Source organism: Sycon ciliatum, chromosome 3, assembly GCF_964019385.1.
Source record: "Sycon ciliatum chromosome 3, ocSycCili1.1, whole genome shotgun sequence".
Taxonomy (NCBI): domain Eukaryota; kingdom Metazoa; phylum Porifera; class Calcarea; order Leucosolenida; family Sycettidae; genus Sycon; species Sycon ciliatum.
In genome coordinates this window covers 35182084-35209935 of record NC_088645.1, presented here as the reverse complement: position 1 = coordinate 35209935, position 27852 = coordinate 35182084, and the positions used below count along the sequence as shown (strand labels likewise).

At 45.7% G+C, this 27852-nt stretch overlaps 1 protein-coding gene across 1 annotated transcript; it reads right to left on the bottom strand.

The window, feature by feature from the left end:
• Positions 1-147: 147 nt before the first annotated feature.
• On the bottom strand, positions 148-27414 carry LOC135812054 (uncharacterized). The gene is made up of 10 exons (XM_065325377.1): positions 27206-27414; positions 23687-23767; positions 19187-19243; positions 15065-15382; positions 11919-12302; positions 10097-10291; positions 9459-9572; positions 7129-7281; positions 4142-4355; positions 148-1746 (listed from the first exon to the last, which is right to left on the bottom strand). The coding sequence occupies exons 2-10, from the start codon at positions 23709-23711 to the stop codon at positions 1719-1721; spliced, it is 1488 nt and encodes a 495-aa protein (XP_065181449.1). The 5' UTR covers positions 23712-23767; positions 27206-27414; the 3' UTR covers positions 148-1718.
• Between the last annotated feature and the right edge of the window lie 438 nt (positions 27415-27852).

Here is a 27852-nt window from a genome sequence, read left to right as displayed (position 1 = left end):
CACGTTATTTGGCATAATTATCATCTATTAAGTATAAATACCCAATGCTGTAGGAGGCACCACAGGCATGCTCTGACTACTAAAAGTAACGGGCAACGAGTAATGCAGCAGCACTACAGCAGCCTACCGAAATTGCTCAACAAGACGAATTCCGAGGAGCGTAATACCCAATGCTCTTGCTAAAAAGAGAAGACTGAAGTATGAGCTAAATGCAGCCAGCATATTACTATCAAAGCAAGCTTAGCAATGGGGTCGGCGCGGAGAGCGAGCAGTTAGCTGTGCAAAAGGTAACAACGAGTAACGTATTGAAGTATTGCTGCTAATGCTAATGCCATGGTGCACGGAAGCAGCAAGCGGAACAGCGGACCGGCAACAAGAGAGACAGCTCTCTGGTTAGTTGTAATGGACAGTCTAGGCATTGGGGCAACAGCAAGATGTTGGCTTACAATGATCAAAAGAAAGAGCAGCAGTATACTATAGTCAGTAGCTGGACAGTTAGTGTTTGGCATGCACATGCATAGCTGCACAGCTGCACAGGATACCACGCTAGCAGTTGATGGGAGAAGGGGGGGGGGGGGGGGTGCATGCATACAAGTGAACGGGTGGCAACTAAGACTGATTTTTGATAGACTGTGGGTATTGTGGGCAAGCATTACAGACATTCTATACACACGCAAAGGGCAACATTTTTTTTGCAGGGTTTTGCTTTTTGTGGCAAACGTAGGAGAGTGGCATGCACTTGTCTGTCGAACTTCGTGCGGGTCGAGCAACCTCTGCCGAAGAACTTTACTAAGGGACTTGGGAAGCTGCTATGCTCAAATATGCACAACTGCATTAACATAGGGGAGAATTGCACGCAGGAAGCACAGAGTGGAGAGGAAAGCATTGTGAGGAGGCGTGTGTGCGCACAGGCGTGTGTGTTTGTGTTTGTGTGTGTGTGTGTGTGTGCGCGCGCGCGCGCGTGTGCCCGCCATGGACACAAGCGTCGTTGGAGAGATGTGGCAGCTTCAGACCTGCGTGCGACCGGTATCCCGGAGGCGCAATGGTACCACCTTGCTCAGGACCGGAGGGACTGGCGTGAGCGTAGCCGTCGGAAGCTACCAAGCCAGCCCCAACCAATAGTGTTCGTCTGTGTATGCGGCCACGATTTTCGCCATCCGAATGATTTATCTCGACACAAGAACTACTGCCTCGCCTAATAGCTATCATCGCCTTTGGCGATGGGCTTTCCAAAGGTCCGAAGGTGCGTGTGCATGTGTGTGTGCCACTGTGTGTGTGTGTGTGTACGTGTGTGTGTGTGTGTGTACGTGTGTGTGTGTGTGTGTGTGTGTGTGTGTGTGCCACTGTGTGTGCCACTGTGTGTGTGTATGTGTGTGCCAGTGTGTGTGTGTGTGTGTGAGCGAGCGCGCGTGCGCGTGTGTGGGTGTGGGTGTGGGTGTGGGTGTGGGTGTGAATGTGGGTGTGGGTGTGGGTGTGGGTGTGGGTGTGAGTGTGGGTGTGGGTGTGAGTGTGGGTGTGGGTGTGGGTGTGGGTGTGAGTGTGGGTGTGGGTGTGGGTGTGAGTGTGTGCATGGGTGTGAGTGTGTGTGAGTGTGCATGTGTGGGCCGATAGTCACAGACATAGTTCTGCTTGACCATGACAGAGAAGCTGGCAAATGCGAGTGTCTCGCCAAGGTGATATCGGGTACAGCTGTGCACGTCAGCGAGAAGAACCGTGGCCTAGTTTATGACATGCTTGCCCGAGGTCCTGGGGTACGGGAAGATGGACAGGAAGAGAGAAAAAAACAGGGAAAGACAGACAGAATGAGCGAGCAGGAGCGGTGCTGACGAAAAACAAGGCCGATACTGACAACATTGAGAAGGAGAAAGAAAAGAGAGAGAGAGAGAGAGAGAGAGAGAGAGAGAGAGAGAGAGAGAGAGAGAGAGAGAGAGAGAGAGAGAAAGAGAGAGAGACAGAGAGAGAGAGAGAGAGAGAGAGAGAGAGAAAGAGAGAGAGATAGAGGTAGATAGATAGATAGAGAGAGAGATAAAATGGACAATGGATTGAAGGAAAGAGTAGGAAAGCATCAGACTCAGGTTGTGTTTGTTCGGTGTCATTCCGACACCATTCCAAAGTTATTCCACCGTGTTTTGTTACCGGGACGTTTGTGTGATACACTCGGCAGAGTTTGTTCGGTGCAATTCCGATTCTTGTCGCGGAATGAATTGAGCAAACTCGATTGAAGGGGGTATTTATTCCCGTATCTACACAAAAGACGTTACTTTAGTTTAGTAACGTCTGGCGCTAGCCAGGGTCCACACAGCTTTAAAGGGGGAGTATACCCTAAAATCAAAATTAATTTTCACCAGTTGTAGTCTTCGGGGTGCTGAGTCGAATGGTCATGGTCTGAGGAAGCTGAGACGCGCCTTGTTTTGTTCCAGGGACATCTCTCGGCAAAGTAGAGCATCAAGAAGCATATTTCGATACTCGGGGTAGTTATGGGAAAAGTCCGCAAATTTATAGCCCCCTGCACCTACCAAAAACACACTACAGTCAACTTCGCTAATAACAACTGCGGATATAACGACAATTCGCGAATAACGACAGAATTTCCATGCCCAGAGCAAAGTCCCATCCCCCTGTAATACATATAATGAGACTTCGGGTATAACGACACTTCGCGAATAAGGACACCTTTTTGATGCCCCGTCGTGTGTCGTTATAAGCGAAGTTGACTGTATGTCAAGTGCTCTCGGTTTGCCCATTTGGGGTAAAATTACATAATTAGAGAGGTTCTGCGAAACGAATATTCGAACGAAGTTTCGCAACAGGCCGTGCAAAAATGTGTACGAATTTTCGCACAAACTTTGTGTCTGCACATTTTCGTAGTTTGCACGTGCCAAGTGGACGTACGCCATGACCCGATCTCGTTCTCGGGGCCTTCTATTCGGTACTCTTTGTAGTTGTACTTCTGTACTGTTGAGCTATCCGAATTCAAATAAACACTAAAAAAATATATATATATCTCATGAAATTTCCCACGAAAGTTCATTTCGCGTTCCCTAGTTCATTTCGCGTTCCCTGCAAGTTTCGCGTCCAAAGTTGCGAATCTCACTTCATGACGTAGAGCGAAAGTTTGAACGCATTTTCGTTCTGCAGAACCTCTCTATTGCTGCACCGGGGTGGCTCGAACGCACGAGGGGCATAGCCATAATATTACTACTCTAAACCTGCACAGAAGATGACAGTTTTGTGGACGAGTTGACTACGATAACAAGACTTAGTTTCACACGACGTACGTTTTGCCGTATGTTTCGTGACGGCTCATCTGGTGTCACGCGGCAAATTTAACTCGGATATTGAGTCAATAAATATAATTAAAATAGAAGAAATCACATGGAAACGAGTTATGAAGCAACTATCCACGACTGTAACAAGATGATAAGCAGTCAGAAGTGTGCTTTGCTGCTTCGAATTGTAGTAGCGCAGTGTCATGTTATTAACTGGTCCCGTCATGGTCCTGTAACAGTCGGCATTATTTGTTGCCGTGGGACCTAGCTTGTGCACATTTTCGCTGCGCTCACCTTCCCCTTATTGGTCTTACCATAACCTTGAACCTTCCAAGCTGGAGGGCTGTTGGTTTGCACACTGGCGGTGTGTGAGATCTACGTCTCAGGCCGCTGAATGTCACAGTAACATGTCTGTGATGTGCCCTGTTATCGCACTTTCGGACTGCTTATCATCTTGTTACAGTCGTGGATAGTTGCTTCATAACTCATCGAGTTCCATGTGATTTCTTCTATTTTAATTATATCAGTTTAGGGGAAGGGTGTGTTGCTCCCTACATGGGAGCTCGTGGTTTTAATTATATTTATTGGCTCAATATCCGAGTTAAACACGTCTGTCTCTCATTGCGATCAGGTTTGGCCTCATTTTCTCTGTGCCGCGCTGAGGAGTCCACAAAGGACGAAACAGCTCGGTCCGCAGATAGGGTAATTCTGTCTCTCATAATATTTTATTCGTTCTTAGTAGGAACCGGAGGTTTTTCCTCTGGTGAAAAGGCAGAATTGCCTGTGCTCTAAATGAATTCAAACAAAAGAAAGAAAGAAACAGACAAACATTCCACGCCAGTTTAAACTAGGAATCAATAGTAAGATCCTACCTGCGACCCTTCTTGATCACGAAGATGAGGATGATGAGAAGAGAAACTGGCACGACACCTACTCCAATAGCAATACCAACGATAGCTCCAGTTCCTATGCCTCCGTTTGAATCATCAGTACTGATGTCAGTAGTGGAAGAATGATTATTGGGGGACATTGTTCCATATGGCACAGTTAAGGTCACTGTTACATTTGTAAAATTTGTTTGGGATGCTGGAGTAAGCGAGTCCACGTGAAGTAGTCGTTGCGTTGTGGACAGACACGTGGATGTAGTGGTTTTGGAGCCACACGTTGGGACATTGAGGGCAACAAAATAGCAAAACAAAAATGAGGACTTCCGTACCAGAGGTCGAGCAGCAACTAGTTACTTACGACATGCTGAGTGGTGTGGTACAGACATACTGGTCGTATATAGAGTACACACCGAGCCTACCCTGAAAGACACATCTTTGCACGGCTAGTCGTATACACAGTACACACCGAGACTACCATGAAAGACACCTACATCTTTGCACGGCTAGTACACAGAGTACACACTGAGACTACCATGAAAGACATAGAATACATATGTGCACTGCCAGTCTTATACATAGTACACAATGAGCATGCCACGAAAGCCGCATGCACCTTTGCACTCTAGCACAGGCTACCGAAAGGTGTTGTTATTGATGTAATGAATGGTGTTGTTATTGATGTAATGGTGTTGTTATTGATGTTATGGTGTTGTTATTGATGTAATGGTGTTGTTATTGATGTAATGGATAGTGCTGTTATTGATGTAATGGTCAGTTCTGTACCATTATGTGCTTTGGCAACCGTGCTGTTTGCAAATTCCCCACATTCATGTCTGTGAAAAGGCGACGAGGAGACAATAACTTTATTAATGCGATTAATAGTATAAGTGAAGCGGACATTACAAAATGATGAATGAGAATACATGTATCTAAAATGGTTGTTCCTAATCGATTTTCTTGAGACTATCATCAGGGAAAATCGTCTCACAATAGAGGCTATACGGAGAAACAAACTACTTGTAGGTTATCGGATAGTGGGAAGTATACAAAGGTGAGGTGTGAAAAAACAAAAACAAACTAAAGTGGGAGAGAAGACGAAAGAAATTAGAAGAAAAGATGTGAGAGTGTTCCGACGGTGTGAGCTACTACAAAAGGTGAGTGAAATGAAGGCGTGGAAGCAGGTGAATGTGATAGAGTGAGGAGCTGTGAGGTGTAGGTGTATGCAAATGAATACGTGTGTGAATGCTAGGTGAAGAGTCTCAGTTTTGTGACATTTTCTTTCTGAATGCATAGATTAGGATTGTGTTTACGGATGAAAACAGCTTCAGGGCAGTGATGAAGGGAGTGAGTTGGACAACCAAGATGAAGATGACCAGACTGAAGGTGAGACCACAACGAAAGGGTCAGCAATTTTAAGAAACACCTCTTGTCTAGTAGCCAATGTCGCTCAGTGTATGATGATTCATGCTTCACTGTTTTGTGCCGTGCTCGTAGGTTTCGTGAACTTAAGGTATTAGAAGCACGGCCGGCGAGATGGTGTACCCCACTCACTGATAAGCTCACTGGTGACTTCTCTTCTTGAGGCATTTTGCTCTATCCTCGGTTATGATCCGGAACTTCTCCGAGGGGCAAAGTTGGCACCTCTTGCTGATGTTGTTGCAGGCTCGTGCTCGTTCCGAAATACTCCGCTGGATCAAATAGTCTTCTTGTCTCTCCTTCAATTTCCAGACATATTTGGATAGCTCGGTACTCTTCCTTCTCTTCTCGTGGTTGAATGAATACTTGCGGTTTCCGTACCAGGTCTTGAATGTTGGCTCTGTCGCTCCGAAGTATACACATGCTGGGTTAACATTACTGCTTGTCACTTCCGCTTTGTAGACCAGCTGCTGTGTCTGGCACTTTCCTCTCATCGGGCAGTCAGGCTTCACTTGGCAGTTGCATGGCAGGTCTTCCTGCTGTGGGCTGAGTAGTTTGTTGTTGTGTTCAGGTATGATGGCTGCTACATTCGGCAAGCATCTGTAGCTCACCTTCACTGAGTTCTTCTTGAAGATCTTGTGGAGCTTCGATGCTTTAGGGAAGCATCTTGCTACGAGAATCAGAAATGACCTGGCCACATTAGTTGCTGCACTTCTGCTAAACAGAGGGTTAAACCATAATTATTATCGTCCTTCTTCTTTTCATATTTCTTTCTCTTTTGGCCTTTTCTGTGTACTCCAGCATTTCGGAATAACCGCTATTAGACAGGGCGCTCCTGTATACCGGTACAGTCTCCTGGAATACATCATGGCTGGATAATATTATGTTGGACAGCCTCCTTCTGATGCCAGTGAGTAGGTTCTGGATTGCCACCGGTGGATGACTTGACAAGGCATTGAGGTACAATGGTGTATCACCCGGTTTTCTGTACGGCTTGTACTGGCTGGTCTGGTAGCAACGAATTATGTGGCAACCGGATCTGTAAACAGTTTTATAGACCACGGTTTGCCTGGGGATTTCAGATTTCCGTTTACTAACAGGGTTCACAGAGAAAGATCTGGTTGCACACAGCTGAGGAGAGGGTGCAGTCAAGAGTACATAATCCCAAGAGTGTGAAACTGCCTGCACAACCTCTATGCTGTGCTGGGACGGCAGAACTTCACATCACGTGACATGGTTCAAAAGGTTACGCTGGCAAACAGTGCAAAGTGACCACAAGAGAGTTGAGCCCAAAGCTGGGTTGCGTACAACCCTGTATCTATCATGCACAGAGTGCAAATAATGTGTACGGGTTCATCACGTGATGTGCAGTTCTGCCGTCGCAGACCCCATAGCTGGAGTTGCACACTCTTGGGGGTTATGTACTCTTGGTGCTACTATAAACAGGGTATATGTACTATCTGGACTCGTTGTGACGAGGGAGGACCTGTAAGCGGGTTACGTTGACAACACGTGAATGACACCTAAATAGAGAGGTTGTGATCATGTTCGCTAACCTTGGCAAGTCGGTAGTGTAGTCCAGGTTCCATTAGCCTGGCAAATCACTGAACTCGGCATTGAGATATTGTCGTAATCAGGCATACATATGGTGGTACCAATAGTACTCCTGGGTATCACTGTTGTCGAGTTTAACTCTGGACAATGTGTGGCTGTGCAAAGAAACAAAATACCAAAGAAGACAGATCACTGCATGCTGCGAGACAACACAGAAGACGAACTCCAAATATCAACCGAGAGATCTGTATGTTGATCCGGATTCTTATGATCGTGTCACAACTCAGATAACGTATTGAGGACTCTCTGTGAAAGTAACACACCTGAACCTGACAGTGTTCATTCGAATGGGTTCCTGGCTGAGGGCGCGTTCAGACTACCGTGAATCCCGTCAAACTGTGAATGGCGATACACCGTGAAGGATAGTCGCACTACCGATCAACTAACGTTACCGTTACGTAACTTGTGCAGCTCTGACCGCGGCACTCAGAAGGGATTTCCCCTTTTTCCCCCAGCCTGAGCACTTTTTTTACTGCAGGAATGTAGTTACCGCCGCAGCAGCCGCGGCAGTAAAACGTTTCCGCCGGTAACGTGCCAGTAACGTCACGTGATCACATCACCTTGGAAACGTTCCCATTCGGTTACTTATTATCCGCAGTCCGAACACGCCCTAAAGGCTATATATAGGCTATATGTAAAAACAAACAATAGGAGGACAGAGGAAATGTTTTTACTCAGAGTTTCACGCACTAAGCGATCATCAGAAAACAGTAATTGGAAATCTGGATCAGTATTGGTTTATATACTCACAAAGCAAAGTGTAAATAGCGGCAGTGTAAAGCGTGAATGACAGCAGTGGTGAAAGGTGACAACCACTGGAGCTGGTTGTCTCTTACTACATTAGGTGATGGCTGTAGCTGGTTTAAAGTTCCGAAGGTAGTACTTATTCTCATGGCGACACTTCGACACAAGCTCACTCCTTTTGTTGAGAGAGAGGTGCTTGGGTGCTTGCGCGATTGCCAATTTTTCTGCCAGGCACAGGTGGCACCTTTTGCTTTTGTTGCTGTAGGCCACTGCTCTGCGGTGTACCGCCCATTGAATGCTGCATGCCTTCCCTTCATCCTTTTTGGTCCAGACGTACTGCGATAGGCGGGTGTCCTTCTCGTGTTGTCTGTGGCGGAATGAGGATTGGTGGTTATAGTAGCGTTGTTTGAATGTTGTTGCTGTTAATCCAGTATATTCCTTCTTCTCCATACCTGCGGTGACTCTTGCCTTATATACGATACTCTCCGTTAGACACGCTCCGTCCAGTGGACACGAGTCTTTCGCCCGACAGTTACAAGTCCTGGTATCGTTGTCACCTCCGTTGGCTTGTTTCTTGGGTCGTAGAATCGTGTTATTGTGTTGCTTGATGATAGTAGCCATATTCTGCATGCAACTGTAGCTAACCTTTACAGAGTTCCGGTTGAAGATTTTGTTGAGGCTTGAGCCTTTGGGGAAGTGTTTGGCCACTAGCTGGAGGAAGCGATGTCCAACGTTGGTGGCAACGTTCTTGCTAAATGGTGGGTTGAACCATATGATGTTCCGAGGGCAATTCCTTTTCTTCTTCTTCTTTGTCTCTTCCGTTTTACGCTCGTCAAAAGTAGGCTATATGTATAGATTATAGACCGGTTAGGAGGTCTATACAGGATGTATAATAGACCGAGCAAAAGACCGAGGTCCCCGAGGTCTTTTACGAGATCTATACATCCTGTATAGACCAACTATGAGGTCTATAATCTATTTATCGTATTCTCCATGCAATAGTTTCTCTTCATATACGACATATCCTTGTAATTGTGGTATTATACTATAGCCTATATCGCATGCTGTATAAGTATAAATTTCCGTTTGGAATTAACTTTCGCTATATTCATTAGGAGGCACGAAATAACTAAAGTTTGTACCAACCAAACTAAATTTTTTTTTCTGAACGTTCGGGGTGACAGACCTCGACGAAAAACGAAATTTAGTACATAACAAGCCTGCTGGTGGAGTGATCTAACGAAAGATTTCGCGAACGAAAATTTGTACTTACACAGTATTATAGGCTCTACATGACAGACTGGTATTAATTCAAAGTGGTGAAGCGGTGACGGGGTGTTCAGTATCAGTATTGGACGAAAGATCTCATTCCTGGCATGCCGTGAAGCAATTGGCTTACACCACTGCACACTAAACCTTGATATCGACATCATTGCTCGCCAGCTTTCTCTTAACCACCGCAGCATGTACCATAGCATAGTTAAGAACGGAAGAATTCGGGTTACGATATATACAACAAGGCACTTACGTAGACATTCGCCATTGGTCCAGTTGAAGTTTTGTCTACAAACACAGCTTACTTTAGCCATTGTATGATAACAATTCTCCACATTAGTGTCATTGCTGCATTCCACCATGCAACCTGGAGTGGAGAAACAAAAACGGTTGTCAATATTACCATCAACCTCGTGAAGATGGGCTTCGGCTTCAGGTGACAGCCTCCATTGACATTGCCTACCCCACCAGGACTTGAACCCGGAACCTTGCTTGTGTGATGAGCAATACTCGAATCATCTGAGTCTGGGGCGTCGGACGCGGTATGGTCACTACGGTATTGACCGTACCACCTTTTGTCCCCAGGTACCCTGTGAATCAATAAAATACACTGATCTGGGCTCTAATTTTCCAAAGTCTTTGGCTCAACCACCCCACCTCCACAAGCAAAATGTACTTCAGATGGGTGACCGTACCACACTAAAATACCTTCCGACGCCCCTGGTCAGAGCTATGGGACCAGACCAAACCTACAAGGCGCTGACAAGTGTTTCACTCCGAACAGACCTCACAATCTGGTAAAATGTGAATATTTGTTCGCTTGGAATATATACTGGGCGGGATAGTCCTTCAAAATTGAGAATTCATTGAACCACTGGTGTACAGACTTACTCTCACACACTGGTGGACTTGGTCGCCACCTTCCGTTGCCCTGGCACGTAGACTGGGTTATTTCCATACTATTGTTAGACAGAAAACCTGTTCTGCACTCAATGGATATATCAGTACCTGGTTGTGTGTTGAAACTGGCAAAAGGTTTGTAATTGAAGTTATTGAACCCGCTGTCATTGAGATTTGGACATAGTGCTGGGAACATAGAGTCAACATACAAGGCAGTTACTCACAATAGATGAAAACCTCAACTATACAAATGGTGCCATGTTTCCATACAGATAGAAGCAGACAGTAGTTTAGTAATCCCATGTCCACACGTGTATACCCAGACATGAACCATTTGTTAATGTTCTGTTGAAAACTAATTATCCACAGATTTCAATAGGACAAGAATGTGTGACATTTGATGGAAGTTGGGAAAAGAACAACGACCATTGTCGGCTTGACAGGAAAACAACAATTGTTGGACTGGTAGAGCGTACGTTAATATACTGGAAAGCATGAACGTTTTCCAAGAAGTGCATACGGCTGTTCTTGCCTACATGCCATGAAGAGATCAACATCAGTGCAGTTATAGGTAAGTGCATGGCTGGGAGGGCATTATGGTTTAATTGTTAGGTTATCCCGCCAGGCTAGGCCAAAGGCCGTAGAATGTGATGGAAGGTGAGGATGCCGAACGGCTGCATTACCAACCACAGCGGCAAAAATAGCAGCTGGTGCAGTGCCAGAGGTCACCCCCACTAGTCTGTCTTCAGTCTATCCTTGGGTGAATCATCCTTGGCCACGCACATATGCGGCACAGGTGATGTTAACGTTCTCAGTATGGTCATACATTTGCCAATTATTGTTCACATTTAGAAATCATTTCCAATGCCACTCTCCATCTTGTAGTTGTCTGGCTCTGTACCGACAACACAACACCTGTGCACATCAGTGCTTTGCATTGTGACTTGCATGCATGCCTGACCAGTACACTGGACTTCATATTCAACTATTATCCAAACACTACCCTTGAAGTGTGATCACCGGTTACTTGAGGAATGAGATGTAGCTCATCAGAGGCATAGCTCTACCATCTGTGGTGTGATGACAGTCAGTGTACCAGAGCATGTCTGTGACTCTGTGGTGACAGTCAGTGTACCAGAACATGTCTGTGACTCTGTGGTGTGGTGATAGTGTACCAGAGCATGTCCGTGACTCTGTGGTGACAGTGTACCAGAGCATGTCTGTAACTCTGTGGTGTGGTGACCATGCACCACTGGCAACGTCATAGCCTGCACGTAAACTCTCTACGATCTCTTCGCCAGCCATTGGTGAGGCAAACGTTCGCTCAAATTCCTGAACGTCTTGAAGTGCAAGAATGGGCTGTCGACTGCAGTCCACAGTGGCAGTGAGAGGTTTAATACATAATATTATAGTCGATTCATTGGAAACTGGCACCCTAGCTTTTTGTTGTCTCCCGCATATACATGTAGTTGTGGATATCGTGAAAACAACAGTACATCCTGCATTGTGTGACCCGTGCAATTACTCCTTGCCACATGTGAGGCCAGAAAAGTCCAAGAACAGAGAAATATAAATTCAGCCAGGTTTTACAAAATTAGGACAGGTATGCAATGGCAAAATGTATGGAGAAGCAGATCCCCAAACCCAGATTTTTGAGATTTAAAGTGGGTTTTTGATCCTCAATTTGGCCCAAACCGGACTTTCGAAAGCCAGCGGGACTGTTTTCGATGAATTATCCGGGACTGTATAGCTGTCATTGCCCACATCCCATGTGTTAGTGGCTAAAAACAAGTAATTCTGAACAAATACCAACCTTGAATGGTGATAGAGACAGTGGTAGATATTGGCTGGGAGGCATTCACACATCTGTCAATCACACTTTGTGGACGCGCAGTACTTGAACTATTACAATCAAAGTTTGTAGTATATGATGTCGTACAGGTGACATTGAAGGTAACACCCGATGTATCACTTTCTATAAACACAATCTGGGAATCATTCTGTTGGAAGCTGAATGTGGAATTCACCATATTGGCAAGCATAGTTGTCTCTATCATCTGTGACTCCAGAGTCAATGTTGAGTTCCAAGATGCGCTGAGAGGAAAGTTTCCACTTGCCTTGAATGATATGGTGTGAGTAGCACCAGTGTAGTTCAGTTTCAGTGGTGTAGGAGATGGTTCTGACTGAACTTGTTCAGCTGTACAAGAAGGACACATGGATACAGGAATGCAATGCATGATAAGACTGACCAGGCAACTTAAGTCTGTAATCAGTATAATGCATCGGAAAAGACTAAATTCAGAACAGGGCGTGCACTGGCGATGGGCATTCTTCTAGCATGAAGGAATGTTTGCAGAATTGGATCCAGTATAAGTTTAGTGCCGTTGACAATGAAATTTGAAAGGTAGAATTTATCAGGGTGGCATTCTGTGGGTTACAGATGCGCATGCAATGCTCTTCTCGTCACAATGCAACATCGGTCCTCTTTCTCCCCAGGGTATATTCCTGCGCCTCGCCCTGTACCATGGTCTTGAATCTGTGGTCTGGTTAACGTAGTTTGTTCTGAATTCTCCTCTCCAACTTTATTTTGCTGCTCCGTGAGTGGGCGTGGGTGAAAACAGTCGTCCCAGGGCATTCACTGGAGGGTGGGCGGGGGAATTGGTAGCCAGAGGTGCCTCCATGCCTCACGTGTCTTCTGTGGTAACGACATACAGGGCATTGTTTACAGGTGCTCACACGGCCTGCCTGGTTCAGGGTTCTAACCAGGAAAAAATTGTAGGGGCCAGGGGAGGAGGGGGGGGGGGGGGGATAAGGGATACAGAGTTCACCCGGTTTTTTGCATCACCGTCACTAATCAATTGTCCAAGTTCCACTATTGCCTTGTCACATGCACAGATCACCCGGAACGATTGCGTTGTTGCCGCATTTTTCAGTATATGAACTGAAAAAACACAGAAATCAAAGATAGAAAGAGTAGATTGGCGTCCTGTCAGAGTGGAGTGGGTGCCATCCGATTAAGGTATGTTTGTGTGTGTGTGGGGGGACGGGGAGGGGGGGATGTTTCCCCCTCCCCCACCCCCTAGAACTCTGGTCAAGCCCATGTGCTGGTCGATCGAGCTAGCTGTTCCGATGCACGGTGCACGTGTGCCTGGTAAACTCGGATGCAGATGGATACGTCGTACAGAAGGAGAATGCCAAAGTGGGAGAAACCCGCTTGCAGCTACACTGCCAAATCACAGCAGCTTAGCTTTCATCTTTTGACTTCTACCACGACGATCTTAGTTTTATTTTGTGAGACCGAAGGTTCGTCGTTATTTTGAAATTTTCGAGTGGGGAACAAGACGATATTAATGAGTGTGTGTGCAGAAAACAGTACACCTTCGGCCGGCGATAACAACACTAGCCCGAGCTCCGAATGAACGTAGTTACATGAAAGTTATTAATCAGATGACAATGCTGCTGAAGACGCCGATGACGAGCTCTGACGTCTTTTATTTCAAGCCTAGTTCACATTCGACGCAACGCCGACGGTACGGGACGTAAGGGCTTGTCGGGAGGGCTGGGGTGAGCTGTAAAATCCTGTACGATTCGTACGACATGACATGCAGCAGTCGTTGCGACGTTCACCGTCGAACGGCGCGAGTCATAAGGCACGGTCCGTGACGGGGTGACTTTTGGACCTAATTCTCGTTTTTCGGGACTTCTTTTCAATTATTTCTCCTTGAAAGAAGCGGAATCAAGTTCACAATACCAGTTTTTCGTGAAGACCAAAAAATTAGCCCTGAAAGTTGTGGCATTCAAATAATAGCCCCAGGAAATGATAGAATAGTTCGTCTGTCACGCTTCTGAACTATCCCTAAATACAATAAGTGACATGAGATCTTGTGTTGCTAAAATTCAACTCAAGTCGTGCTAGCCATTCTGTGAGTTATCATGGGAAGCGCAGTGTTCGAAATGCTAAAAATTTCCAAGTACGAATCGGGAGCAGTCAGCGCACGACGCCGTCTCCTGTTCACACTCGAATTGCAGCCGTTTTGTACGCTTGCGTCCCCGTCTACGCCCGTCTATGGTATGAAAAGTTGGTTCGATCCAACTCTTCCCGTCGCTTCCCGATCTGTACGGTAGTACGGTTGCGTTCCCGTTCCTGGTGTTCACATTGGACGCCGTCAGACCGTCCCGTCGCTTCCCGTCGATCCTTACGTCGCGTCCCGTCGCGCCCCGTCGAATGTAAACTAGGCTTAAGAGCCGTGTGTGCAACACCGCAACCTTTGAAACAATGAAATAATTTGCGGGTACGAGGTATGTGTGTCACACTAACACCAAACAAACCTCCTTCCACTCCTTCCTAATCACAAAACAGAGCTGGAGCGTAGCGGACGAAGTACCGGACGACAAAAACTGTTGACTTTTTTGTTTTCTCCCTTTTTGGCGTTCTCAGTGTGTACGGCGTACTCATCTGTGTCCAAGTTCACAAAGCACACGTGCATCCCCCGTATATCGGAATACAGTAGTTGGTTCGAACGACCAGCGCACGGGCTGGACTTTGTTTTTGACTACAAATGTACGCGTAGAGGTCAAGTCTGGCTTGACGTCACTAAATACTTTGGGAAAATTTGGGCACCTTCTGTTTAGGTTTTCACCCACTTCCAGTCATCGCAGAGAAAAAAAGAAGTACACAATCATGATCAGGAGCCAAAGAACTACAAGATAAGACAAAGGTTTTTTGGATACAGCTCCCCTCTGATATACTCCTGGTGTCTTAGTGCAACCAAGACAAGACTATCGCAAATCGTTTCTTACACCGCTTGCATCAGGAAGAGTCTTTCTTTTGCTCTGGTGCCTCGTAGTAAACCACTGCTCTCTTTTCTTCACCTTGCGTACATCAGTAGCCATACTGTATGGTTTAGAGCCAAAGCTGGACATTTTTCCACAGTACGAAAGAAACCTGTTTGTACTTACCTACAATGTTCAGTTGGTATGTCTGTGTAGAGTTGCAAGTAGCTGTTCTACAATGGTACAGGCCAGTGTATGAAGTGTCCAGTATAGGATGTTCTCCTTTGTTCACCTTTACGATATCATCTCCTGAGAAGGCACCTGTCTCAGCCCACACTAGACTACCATCAGTCTTCTCTAGTCGAATGAATGATCCCATTCCACTGAGCACAACACATCCAGGTAAGTAACTGGTAACATCGGCTGTAGGTTGTCCATCACCAAATGTCACCGTGAATGGTGCTAACTGTCCTGTACCAGCAGCATTTAGACTGACAGGTTGACCTGCATGGACATACACAGGAGCACAGTGTCACAATTCTAACTCAATACCCAAATCACTAGTGACAATGACCTGTCAATACTATGACCTGTCAATACTATCACAATGCTAACTCAATACCCAAAGGACTAGTGACAATGACCAGACAATATTATCACAATGCTAACTCAATACCAGCGTCGATGGCCTGTCCACCATCTTATTGGCCTCTCTGTCCGTGTTAGTAGAGCTAACTTTGAACAGCCACACGAGCAATTCTCTCCAAGACGCCAACCTAGCATGGCTCACCTTGACCGTAGGGTAACGTCTGCAGCTCTCACACACATCCTTGACCCCTCGGATGTATCCGGCGGTTATACTCTAAATGCAGCGGCAAGCCACTGGCAACAACGTGTCATGACAGCACTAGATGATCTTGCACCATTCGTCACCCAGAAGCGCGCAGCTTACTCCAAACCCCGCCCCAGCCCTGGGTCACCCCAGAGCTGAAACAGATGTTTCATCGACGAATCTCAGCCCATCGCGCCTTCATAAAGCACCCCATGGATGACCGCCTCCGACAGCAGTATCGTGCAATACGTCGTCAAGGAACTTTACTAAACCGCAAACTGAAAAGTGTGTACTACAAAGATAAGTTCAGTGCCGCTACAGGAAATCCTAGACTGCAATGGGCAGTGCTGAATCAACTAACTGGAAGGAGAAAATCCCACCCCACACCGAAAGCCTCCCTCTCATCTTTGTCAGATACCCTAGGCAATATTGTCCACGATGAACACCGCACTGCTCTTACGACCCCAGACACTCCGGCGGACGACTGTTTAGACAACTGCCCAGGCGCGTCGCACCGACTTTGGAGGTGGGGTGGCCATGGAAGGGGGGGGGGGGGTGCGGGGTCCTCCCCGGGAAAAAAATTCAAAAATTGAAGCCAATTGCAAGCATTTCCGGGCATTTTGTGCTATTTCAGTGTACGGTAACTACAATCACCATCTGGCGGTGCATCCACACCCGCACCAGCCCTGTGCTTGCCCAGCTTCTGACCCAGGCACAAGGCACCCCTCAGTCCAAACACCATTAGCAACATTTGGTTTCATGTATAGTATCTTGTTCCTTGAACGTTTTCGTGGCCATCTCATCAGAAGGATTACTGGCAAATCAAAATTAATATAATTATATACGCACAATGCAAGTAATGATTTAGACCCTATCTAGCGCGAGAAATAAGAGTTGAAAGAAATATTACATCAATCAACGATATCAGGTGACAACAGATGAGATAAATTCACCACTAGAAAGTAACCATGCAACCAAAAACGAGAACTACTGATCTAAATTCACAAACAATTTCAACGTAAACAAATTCTTTTTCTGCCTACACAAGATCGGTTTGGTGGTAAAGATGTAGATAGACTCCAACACACGCAAATACCTTTGACTACGTGAACGAGACCAAACGGAAAAGCAATCATCAGTATAACTAGAACGACAATCACTATTCTGAACAAGATGGTTGGCAACAGAAGATTCATACACCCTAACAACACTACTAGACCCAGTACATACTTTGGAATTGACAATGAAACCGACCTGACATTCCTTGCCGCTACTGTCATTCCAGACGAGGCTGATGTAGATGCTAATACTGAAGACACGTCCGTTAATGCCGTCACCAAAGGGAGCATCATCGCAGCAGGCAGTGCCATTAACGGGCGTGTCTTCGGTATTAACATCCCGGCCGGTGCGGTTCCGACGCCCTTGCTGCCTTCTCGAGTTCCAACCCGTTACAACAGCAGCAGTAACGAAGATTCTCGAACGATTGAATACCACGAAAGCATCTGGATTAGACGGCATACCAGCTTACATCTTGAAACACCATGCCGCCGAGCTGGCCAATTCCTTAACTCTCATCTTCAACCAGTCATTGTCTAGCGGAAAGGTACAGTCAGCCTACAAACTAGCGTCTGTGTGTCCAGTGTTTAAAAAAGGCGACCCCTACGACAGTTCCAACTATCGCCCAGTCTCGCTACTGCCCATTATCTCCAAAGTCTTGGAATCGCTAGTGTTCCAGCAGCTTCACGACCATCTGGACAACACACCCGGAGCAATTCCAAATGAACAGTTTGCATACAGGCGGAACCACAGTACTGAGTACCTTTTACCACTTGCCATCAATAACTGGCAGAGAAGCATGGATACCGGAGACTCTACGGCCGTACTGCTGCTCGATATGAGCAAAGCCTTTGACTGCGTCCACCACCAAACGCTAATAGATGACCTTCACAATCTGAAGATCCGTGGAAATGCTCTTGAGTGGTTCAAGTCGTATCTGTCTCACCGACAGCAACGCTTACAAGTGAACGGAACCACAAATGACTGTAGAACCTGCACTAGGGGCGTTCCCCAGGGTTCCGTCCTAGGCCCTACCCTCTTAAGCATCTACACTCGACTTGTCCCCACGCTGCCATTGCTTTCCCAATGCCTTCTTTATACAGACGACAGCACCCTGTATGCCTCTGGAAAGTGTCCACGAATTCTCATGTCTTACTTAGAAGAAGAGTTTTCAGTTTTTCAGTTTCAGCTCCTGAACTCCAGCAAGAGCCAAGTACTACTGATCCACAGCAGGCGCTCACATCCTCCACCTAACCTGAGCATTGTCTGTGGTTCGACTGTTATTGCCCCGTCTGACGAAGTTAACCCTTTAAGAGCCGCCCCATACTTGAATGCGTCGTAAACGACGCATTCAAATGCAAAACTTCAAAAGATCGTAACTCAGTCCAATCTCGCTCAAATCCAGTGATCGAAGTATCCAGGGCAAAGAGAAAAGCTCTCACCTGTCGGGAGAAACAATCCGCGAAGCGCTGCGAGCAACGGTTCCTGAGATAAATCACTCGTAAGTTGAGCCGCGATCGCGGCAATTTCAAAACCGCGCAGTGCGACTTTAGTATTGAGAATTTTGAGACTTTCGTCACGCAGGTTTACTCGAATTTGCACGGGTTTCACTGTTGATATTGTCAAGAGTACACAGCGAAAAAATTGGAACTCCACGATCGAGTAAAATGAAATATCTGGAGAGGGACGCAATTGGGGCATTTTTCGTACTGTCGCTGCGATCTAGCGCTAGATAGGCGGTGTGCTGGCTATCATGATCGACCTCATTCTCTTCCTCTCGCGGAGACCGTTCCAGGACGCCCTAGATTGCGAGGATTGAGTGAGTAGAACTGAAGCTATGATCCAAGGAACACGAAAAAATGCAGAATTTTGAAATATTCCTGTGGCTCTTAAAGGGTTAAGTATCTTGGACTGACTCTCGATTCCACTTCAAGTTTCAGTGCCCACGTTAACTCCCTCAGGGAAGACATCAGAAAGAAACTAGGTGCTTTTCGACGTGGAAGAAGGAACCTTGCTGTCCAGGCCAGAAGGCAGTTCTACTTGTCAGTAGTCCAGAGCAAGCTCGAGTACGCCAGCACTGCCTACGTCCACTGCCTCGCTGACAACGTGAGAGATCAGCTGCTACGCATAAGTAAGAGAGCACTTAGATGCACATTTGAGCATGACACCTTCACGCGGACATCATACTTGCTTCTGTAAGAAGACCTTAGGGTCTGTTGGGAATGCCCAAGTATAATAGTAAAATACAATCCAAAAAATAATACCTCACTAGTAACAATGATCTAGCAAAGGTAGTAAACTGTCACATTTTGCATTTGCCTTGACACAAACACCAGAAAAGCAAACAACATTGATATCCAACACACATGGAAATAATGACATTGGCAAACCCAAATTCATCCACCATATTTATATCTTACCATCGCAGGCAATCAGCAACAGGGGACTGAAGAGAAGCAAGCAGCCAATCAGGACACCTTCACAGTGGGACACGCAAAGAGAAAATGAGAACAGAGATCAATTTACTTTGCTTGCTTTGCACAGCAGTCACTTCTACACAATTTCACAGTCGACTAGCGACTCCCAGTACATGTATTGATTAGAAGTTTTGCTTTCAAACAAGCATTTTATAACCGTTTTTTTCGTTACGATCATCAGTGAACGTACGTAGGTATGGATTGAATACTAAATCAAACACTATTATAGGGAACAGAAAGAAGTGCAAAAAACGAAATAGAGAACAAAGCAACTAGAATAGCACTAAAATGAGCAAGGAAGTGAGAAACACAGCAGTGGCGAGCGAACATTACACCAGGCTCCCGGGGACAAACATGCAATTACAAGTAGAAAGACGCAAAGTCGCGTGAAACTATCACAGGAACCTTGAGCAGGGTAACACTTTCTACACTTTATGTACAGCTTTCACATTCACATTTCTCTCCCATGTTCATTACCATTGTAATTTAGAAAAGCGATCCTGTCAGCTTTTCTATTATTGTGTTCACATGGCAGAAAAACGACATCGCTATGCTACGTAAGTTTCTACGTAAGGTGCTCGGTATTTCACTTAGGCTACGTAAGTCTCTACGTAAGGTGCTCGGTATTAGATCTACCAACGCGTGGTAGCCGTGTGCTGTGCACGTGCACGGCAGACATTGTGTTCAGTGCATGCAGTCCGCGGCTCCGTGTTCGGATGTGCATGCGCGAGGAACTACTTCCTTCTTTGGAACTGCTTCTTGCATGAGCTGTTTCGGATATTTCGCCTGGCTTATTTCGTTTCGGCGCTGCTGAGACCTCCTTTCGCGGAATATTACTCAATGACAGGTGAGTTGACCAGTTGCCTTTGATTCATTTGCTTGTGTTGACTCTTTCATTCAGGAAAAGTGTGCTGATTTTGGGGCGGAATGCAATAAAATTAATAATGGAAAAGTTGACAGGATCTCTTTTCTAAATAATTTTGCTTTTCTGCTGCCGAGCTGCGAGGCGTCCTTTTACGGAATACTCGATGACAGGTGATCTCTAAGTAACTGAGTTGACCGGTTTCCTTCGATTCATTTGCTTATGTTCACCCTTTCATTTACGGAAACGTGTGTTGATTTTATTCGGATTTAGATCCATTTTTATCTCTTTGCCTTTGTCTACAGTGTGCGAAGAACGCGAGTTCACCTTCTTGACGGTAAGGCTTATGTTAGATGTGTTGTCGAAATACTCATATTCATTGTACATTGGTACGTTACAAGTAAGGCACTGGTCAGTGGCATACTATCGTTGGCAGTTCCCAATCTGGAGGGAAAGTTTCAAGTACCAATTGACCGAGTTTGCAAAATAAATTCGCATATCAGTGGAAATCTCTATTGTGGAGAGGTTCAGTAACTTGTTTGTTTCATACGAAACAATCCAATGGGTGCAGTCTCGTCTCGTGAAAATCTCGTACTTGTATGATTGGATTTGTTTACTCGAGTCTGGGCTGTTTGATTTGTGACTAGCGCCGAGATTGCACTGCCACAAATAAAGTTCCGTGCCGCCAAAGCAAGAATTACGATCTGCAATCTGTTTGTAGTACCTGTAAGAATGTGGAGTACATGTATCGTACTTTCTCTGTTGCTATTTCAGTTGCCGTCATGTTGCTAAAGAAAGGTTCAGTAGAGAGGTTCTACAAAACGAAAATTCGAACGAAGTTTCGCGACAGTCCTTGCGAAAGTGTGTACGAATTTTTGCACGAACTTTGCGTTCTGCACATTTTCGTACTTCAGTAGTTTGCGCGGGCCAAGTGCACGTAAGCCATGATCCGATCTCACGAAATTTCCTACGACAGTTCATTTCGCGTTCCCTGCAAGTTTCGCGTCCAAAAGTGCGAAGTTTCGCACTTCATGATGTAGAGCAAAAGTTTGTACGCATTTTCGTTTTGCAGAATCTCTCTAGTGACTCAATTGTTTCATACGAGACGAGTCAATAAGTCGGTGTGGCTTAGAATCTTTCGCTGTAGAAGAAATCTATTCGTATGTCTATTGGAGAAATAATTGTATTCACTGGTTATAAAATAGGTTAAGACAAACTCACAGAATATATACCATCGGTCCCTTGGTGTTCCTCCTAAAGAGGTTCGACTGGATATCATTCATACTCACCAAAAGATGTGTAAGATTTTATTATTGTGGAGTGCCTTGTTTATCTCTCAGTACCTCCAACCATAGCCTTGCCCCTTTTATCCTCGGGATCAGTGTAGTTGTTGGAACGAGGTTTTGGACTCAGCAATGTATTCGTTTACATTTTAATTCATGTTTATTGTTCCTCCTTTGCTGTGTTGTTTTATAAAATCGTGGCCTAACAGTTTGAAGTCATTGAACTACTTCCAAAAGTTGTATCGGCATCAACAGGATTACCATTTCAGTGCAATATGATGCAGGATGACCTTATCACGATAAGCCATGATTATAAACCATTATAAACACAGAATCAACAAAAACATCTGCGACACGCACCTGGCTACATTTCTCAAATAAATCTGATCGAGGGTGGGGAAATCTGAAATATCTGAAAGGCAAGACAATTTTATGACAGAGTCATGAAATTCTGCAACAGCAAGTTGCAACATGCACAGAATGACCTCCGTATAAAAAAAGTATCAAGACCACCAGACCACGACTCACATGTTTCCCCGCCGAAGAACATGCATTATGCTAGTGCCATTTTCTGCAAGAAAAGGCTTGCACATCATGCGTATAATACGGTATTGATGTGAAGGCCATCATTTACATATTGATATAGGGCATTCCATTGATTGGTGACAGAAAAAACAAAAGGAATTATAGCAATAAAAACTGCTTTATGGCAGTTTTCTAAAAAAAGTTATTGTGTTCTAGTCCATGGACCCCGTCTAAAAAGTAAGAAATTAACGAAATGTGATAGCCGAAAATTAAAATTTCACACAAAACCTCACAATAATCACACACAGAATGAAAAGCCACATGTACCGTAGAAGACCTTTTCTCCTCGTGATCCTCTTTCCTATGCATGCATGTTGCCAATTGTTGGTGCAGTACAAGTTTAGTGTTGAAAGCAGCATTTCAAGTGTTGTGATTATTGTGAGGTTTTGTGTGAAATTTTAATTTTCGGCTATCACATTTCGTTAATTTCTTACTTTTTAGACGGGGTCCATGGACTAGAACACAATAACTTTTTTTAGAAAACTGCCATAAAGCAGTTTTTATTGCTATAATTAATCATGGTTACTGCATGGTTAGTACTCGTGATTGCCATACTAATGTTTTGCTTTTTTGCTGCTATTTTCCCTCAGCAATACAAGCAAGCAAGCAAAGATAAATGAGAGCCCAGACAGCGAAAACAAAGCAAAGAGAGATGAGGCCATAGGCAGCGAAAACAGTTCCAAAGCGTAGCCAGGGATTGTATGCGTGCATATCGGTCCGACTAGCTAGTGCAGCCGTGGACAAGACAGCTTCATCATACGCACATTTCACCATCAAGCACACCATAAGCACAGGCAAAATCTGACTTCGTGTTGCCACAGTTCTCGAATGACGATGAAGATACTGATATGAAAAGAAAGGAAATGATATTATAGACAAGGCACAAAGAGAAGACGGAAACAAATCAATGAGGGAGAAATACAAGTAACTGAATTTTGGTAAAAAGAAGATGACTGCATGTAACTGTCCACCAAGGCAACAACCCTCGCAGGGATGCGACATTTATTTCGAACAGTTTCTCGGCGATCTATTCTGTGATCTTGATTCGTCGCCTGCCACATCGTGAACGACTGCGAGAGAGATCAGCAAACTGGACGGAGCGATGCTGGTGCTGCACAAGTTTCTGGATGACGCGTTTGCTGAAGTTCTGCCAAGGAAACATTGACGGCAGCAATTTCAATCCGCCAGGAGGCAATCAAGAACAATCGCCCAGGAGTCTCTGGTACTCCGTGACTAATCTCCATCACTTTGGGGTTTTGATATCAGCACCAGGCCTCCTCCGTGTAGCATGCGAAGCAAAAGGAGTCCTCTGATGACGAAATCTGGACGTGAAATGCTCGAGTTGACTAGGGTTTTAGATGTTGCCTCCTTTGCAGTTTGAGCCATTTCTGCTGTAACTTCACAAACCGGCAACTGAAGGACAGTGTTAGGTAGCTGGAAAGTTTCTTCCGTCCTGAAAGTATTTGAATTTGGTTGGTAGACGCTCGAAGCGAAGTACACATTATAAGAAGTCGGACCAAGTACTAATTCATGTACCTTTCTGGGAGTTAGAATGTTGAGGTAAAACAAAGCATTGCGATCGAGGGCTCGTGGGCTTTCAAGCCCTCTCGTCCGTAATCGAATCTTTATAGGGATATGATAACCTTCTTGGGTATGATAACCGACAGAACAAATCTGTAATAGTTTCACCTCTAGTTTCAATGCAGCACTAACCCAAGCAAAGTCCTGGAGAGGCCATGGCAGTCCCACAGTCTATGAGCAAAATCTTGCACAATTCCCGAAGAATGTCCTTTCCTGCATGTAGAGCCAAAGCCGGCACACATACACAAATACAATCACACACATTCCCCACACACATGCACGCACGTATGCAAACATACGTATCCATGGATGCACTCGCGCAGACACGCACACAAATAGAGTCTTTCCGCGTTGCGACCCATTGGCCGAGTCGCAGGACATTGCATGTTGCACCAGTTGTTGGGATCCAGCACTCAACGTGCCCAACTAAATGCAGCCAGACATCCTTTCAGGTGTTCCCATTCATGCACGCGTGTCCTCATGTCTGCACATGTGCATGTCCGTGTGTGTGTGTGCATGTCCGTGTGTGTGTGTGTGTGTGAATCACGGGTTCATGATGCAATAGCCTGTGGCTGGAGTATGTGAACACTGTATGGATACTTGCTAGCTGGCAGCTGCACTACGCTTATCAATTGCACAGAACCATTGCACTAATCTGCCGCGCACCTTCAAAAGCACAAACTGGAGTCTATTCTTAAAAAGAAGTTTTCTCTGCAATCCCCTAAGGAATCCTCTTCCAATTATGTTTCTGAAGTCTATTTGTCCAAAGAGCAAGTTTTAACAAGAAAAGGATTTCAGCCAGATTTTGCCCCAAAAGCACTGAATTGGGAAAAAACCATCAAAACCCGGGCCGTTTGACCCCGCCGGCAACAGTGCATTGTGCGGTTCGAACCCCAGTTCATGTACCGTTTTTGAACCCTTTTTCAAATTTCAAATTTCACAGCACTGCACTGTGTACGATAAAATCACGAAAAATCGCCAAATACGGGAGCTCGCCAGAGCCAGGGACCATCTTTTTATGAGTGGACTGTCGTACTTCTGCAGTAGGCAGGGAAAGTAGCAGCCCCTTCTACAAGTATCATTTTGGCCAGGGCCTGCGGGTCGAGCGATCCTGCAGTTCATCGGCGCAGTCCTTTGGTACCAGATCTTGCCTGATCTCAGGCCACCTTCAGTTCCGTGTCCTGCTGAAAGAGCATCATGGCTCCGTTTTAGACATGCTACTTCAGTAGTGTGTTTCGGTGGTATAGCGGATTTGGGTCTTTTCCCCTCCCCCAGGGGATCCTTTGAATTTGAAGTTCTCCCAATCCTTTCAAAATTAATCACTTTCTTTCACTTCTGGCAGTACGTTCTAGAAGATGACCATGGTTGGGCCCCTGGGGGAGGGAAAAGACCCAAGTGCCGTCAGTATGTGTGGCACGTGTTATGAGCTGCCTTTCCAGTGAAAAACTTGTCAGCGCCTTCTAGGTTCAGCCTGGTCCCATAGCTCAGTGGTTAGAGCAATGCTCATGACAAGCAAGGTCCCGGGTTTGAGTCCTGGTGGGTCTGGCGTTTTTTTCTCTGGTCACTTCCCCGACTGATCCTTTGAATTTGAAGTTCTCCCAATCCTTTCAAAATGTGTGAAGTGTGAGGGATATAGTGAGGGCTGTGTCCCACCCGCCTGTGCGATTCACAGGAAGCGTGAGTAACGAAGTCAGGAAAAAATGTTGACCGGTCTCTGCTGGGATGATGACTACACCATAGCTCAGTGGTTAGAGCATCGCTGGCCACAAGCGAGGGTCCCTGGTTCGAGTCCGTGTGGTGACAGTCAATTTTGTCTTCAGACTTTTCCCGTTTGCGTCTTTCCCTCAAACCAGTGAATAATAGCAATGATCTATATTTCAGGATTACCCGAAGGCTAACGCTTCTTGTGGGGGATCTCCTATTTGTGTATATACATTTGTTTTACACAATGACCCTAGACGCATCCTATGGTACATACTACTCTGACATAGCATCACTCTGTGTGACAATGTGTGCATTTTACCTACAAATTGATTATACTGTAAGATCCGATATTTTAACGTCAATTAAAGTTAACGAACTCCGGATTTTTGAGGGTTAGCTAGGTGGAATTCTAACGAATCCTGTTTCAAAACCGACAAATGACTGAACAGGTACATATCGTTTTGCACATAACGACTTCAAATGTTGACGACTCTTTCAAATTCGTTAACTCGTTAGAATTAAATGTTCGTTTACAGGTCTTACAGTATTCTGAATGAAGTCGAAGACATCACTGCAGCTGTACTTATGGTTGATAAATATGGTGGTAAAGACACACCTGGCAATATGGCGGTAAATACACGCCTGCCCACACACGCTCTCTAGGCTGCAAAGTTCTGGCACAGAAGGACAGCTCTGTGCCAGAACTTTGCAGCCTAGAGAGCGCGTGTGGGCAGGCGTGTATTTACCGCCATATTGCCAGGTGCGTCTTTACCACCATATTTATCAACCATAAGTACAGCTGTAGTGATGTCCTCAACTTCATCTTCCCGAGTCAACCTCCGTATGAAGACATCCAAGAAGAAGATTGCCTGATGGGTCCAGCGGGGACGAAACGTACGTCGCAATCGAGCTATGTCGCTGCTGTGTCATCTTCTATGTGTCATGCGCTACTTGATGTACCAGCCTGCTATGTCGGATACTGCCAACCATGCATCGACTACGCGCCAGGCGCGAACTGATGGTGGTGGTGGTGGTGAGAAGGAGAGCTCTGTGCCAGAACTTTGCAGCCTAGAGAGCGTGTGTGGGCAGGCGTGTATGTACCGCCATATTGCCAGGTGTGTCTTTACCACCATATTTATCACACAAATTACAGTACTATGGGTACTTGTTTGAACAATAAAAGACTGTCCGGATGTTTAGAAGTTTTCCCCCCGTCATTTTGGCGTTCGAATTATCAGAATTCCACATGTTCATTCTACACACAATAACTGAATGACCTCGCGCAAAAATGAACGACCGTACTCAGGGGTAAACTAAACCAAAACAATCAGGCTGCGTTTACACAACAACGCACGGCCAATTTTCCGTTTTCAGCCCCGCATTTCCTCTTTCGCTTTCGTGCGTTTACATGATCAAAGCTGATCCGAGGTGGTCTCTGTTTGTGTCGTTTTCGAGCCTTCTACACGGGAGCAAAGGATCCGCAAAAGTTCGTCATGTGCGAAGTGTTGTCATCGAAGCACCAATCACACTCAAGGAATAGTTGAAAACAGGCCACAAAACAACACTCGTCACATGACGAAAATTGTAAAAACAATTTTTTGGATTGCCGGATCCGTGTGAACGGCCGAAAACGGAACAAACGTGACGGAAAACGAGGCCAGCATACCATTTCGACTGTTTACACACCCACATTTATCCGGCAGAACATTTCCGTTTTCAAATTCTTCCACCTTGGCCAGCGTTTTGGTTTTCTTCCGTGTTGGTCTACAACTTTTACGCTTTGCTCTTCGTACCGTGTAAATGAACCATGCATCCGAAAGGATTTTCTTGCGTTTTCACCCCCAGCATTGTCGTGTAAACGCAGCCTCAGTCCAACATCGGTTCGTGCTAACGCCACGCTAACTGAAGTCTCAACTGAACTAACCGACGTATATCGCTCTCGCTTACCCTGACTCGAGGTGTGCGTCGCAGATCTGGGAAGATAGCAAATCCCTTTCACGCCGCCCTGAACTTGCTCAAGCTGAAGGGGCAATGAGCGTACCCCAGGAAGAAGTACGGCCAGGAATCAACTGCAGCAGAACTTTCCCGGAAAGCGAGACAAATGTCGTCTCGCCAGAATACACTGAGCCTACGCCGGCAACTGAGTTCATGAAGCACAAAATATTGTGTTTCGTCTTTCGTGAGACGCAACCAGCACACACACGTTGCCTATGCCATGGCTGACCATTGCCGTTGGGCGTCCCAGGCATACTAGCACTAGTACTAGTAGTAGGAGTCACGGAGCCGTCCGTCTAGTCGATGCAGCAGCATGCAAGTGCAGGAAAGCAGTCGCCCAAACTAAGTATGGCAGTCACAGAACTCGTCAAAATGAGACAACTAATTAATTACTTTTGAGTTCTGCCGCACGCGACTAGCCTGTCGACATGTCGCGAGACTCCTCATGATCGCTCGAGCTGCAGTAAGTACGCGGCACTTGAATGCCTGCGGGGAAATTCGCCCAAACAAGTATGACAGCCACAGAACGCGTCAAAATGAGACAACCAGGGAGTCGATCGTATAACTATAAACCAGACTCCCTGGAGACTACTGTATGT

Bases quoted from the DNA above. Each gene is read 5' to 3' on its own strand.
- LOC135812054 (XM_065325377.1), bottom strand. From the start codon at position 23,711: ATGGCCTCTCCAGGACTTTGCTTGG. The intron at 12,303-15,064 runs GTAAGTACAAAC...CTTCTTGTACAG, and splicing joins ATACCAACTGAACATTGTAG to CTGAACAAGTTCAGTCAGAA. The intron at 4,356-7,128 runs GTTAGCGAACAT...CGCTTACTCCAG, and splicing joins TACACTACCGACTTGCCAAG to CATCCCAAACAAATTTTACA.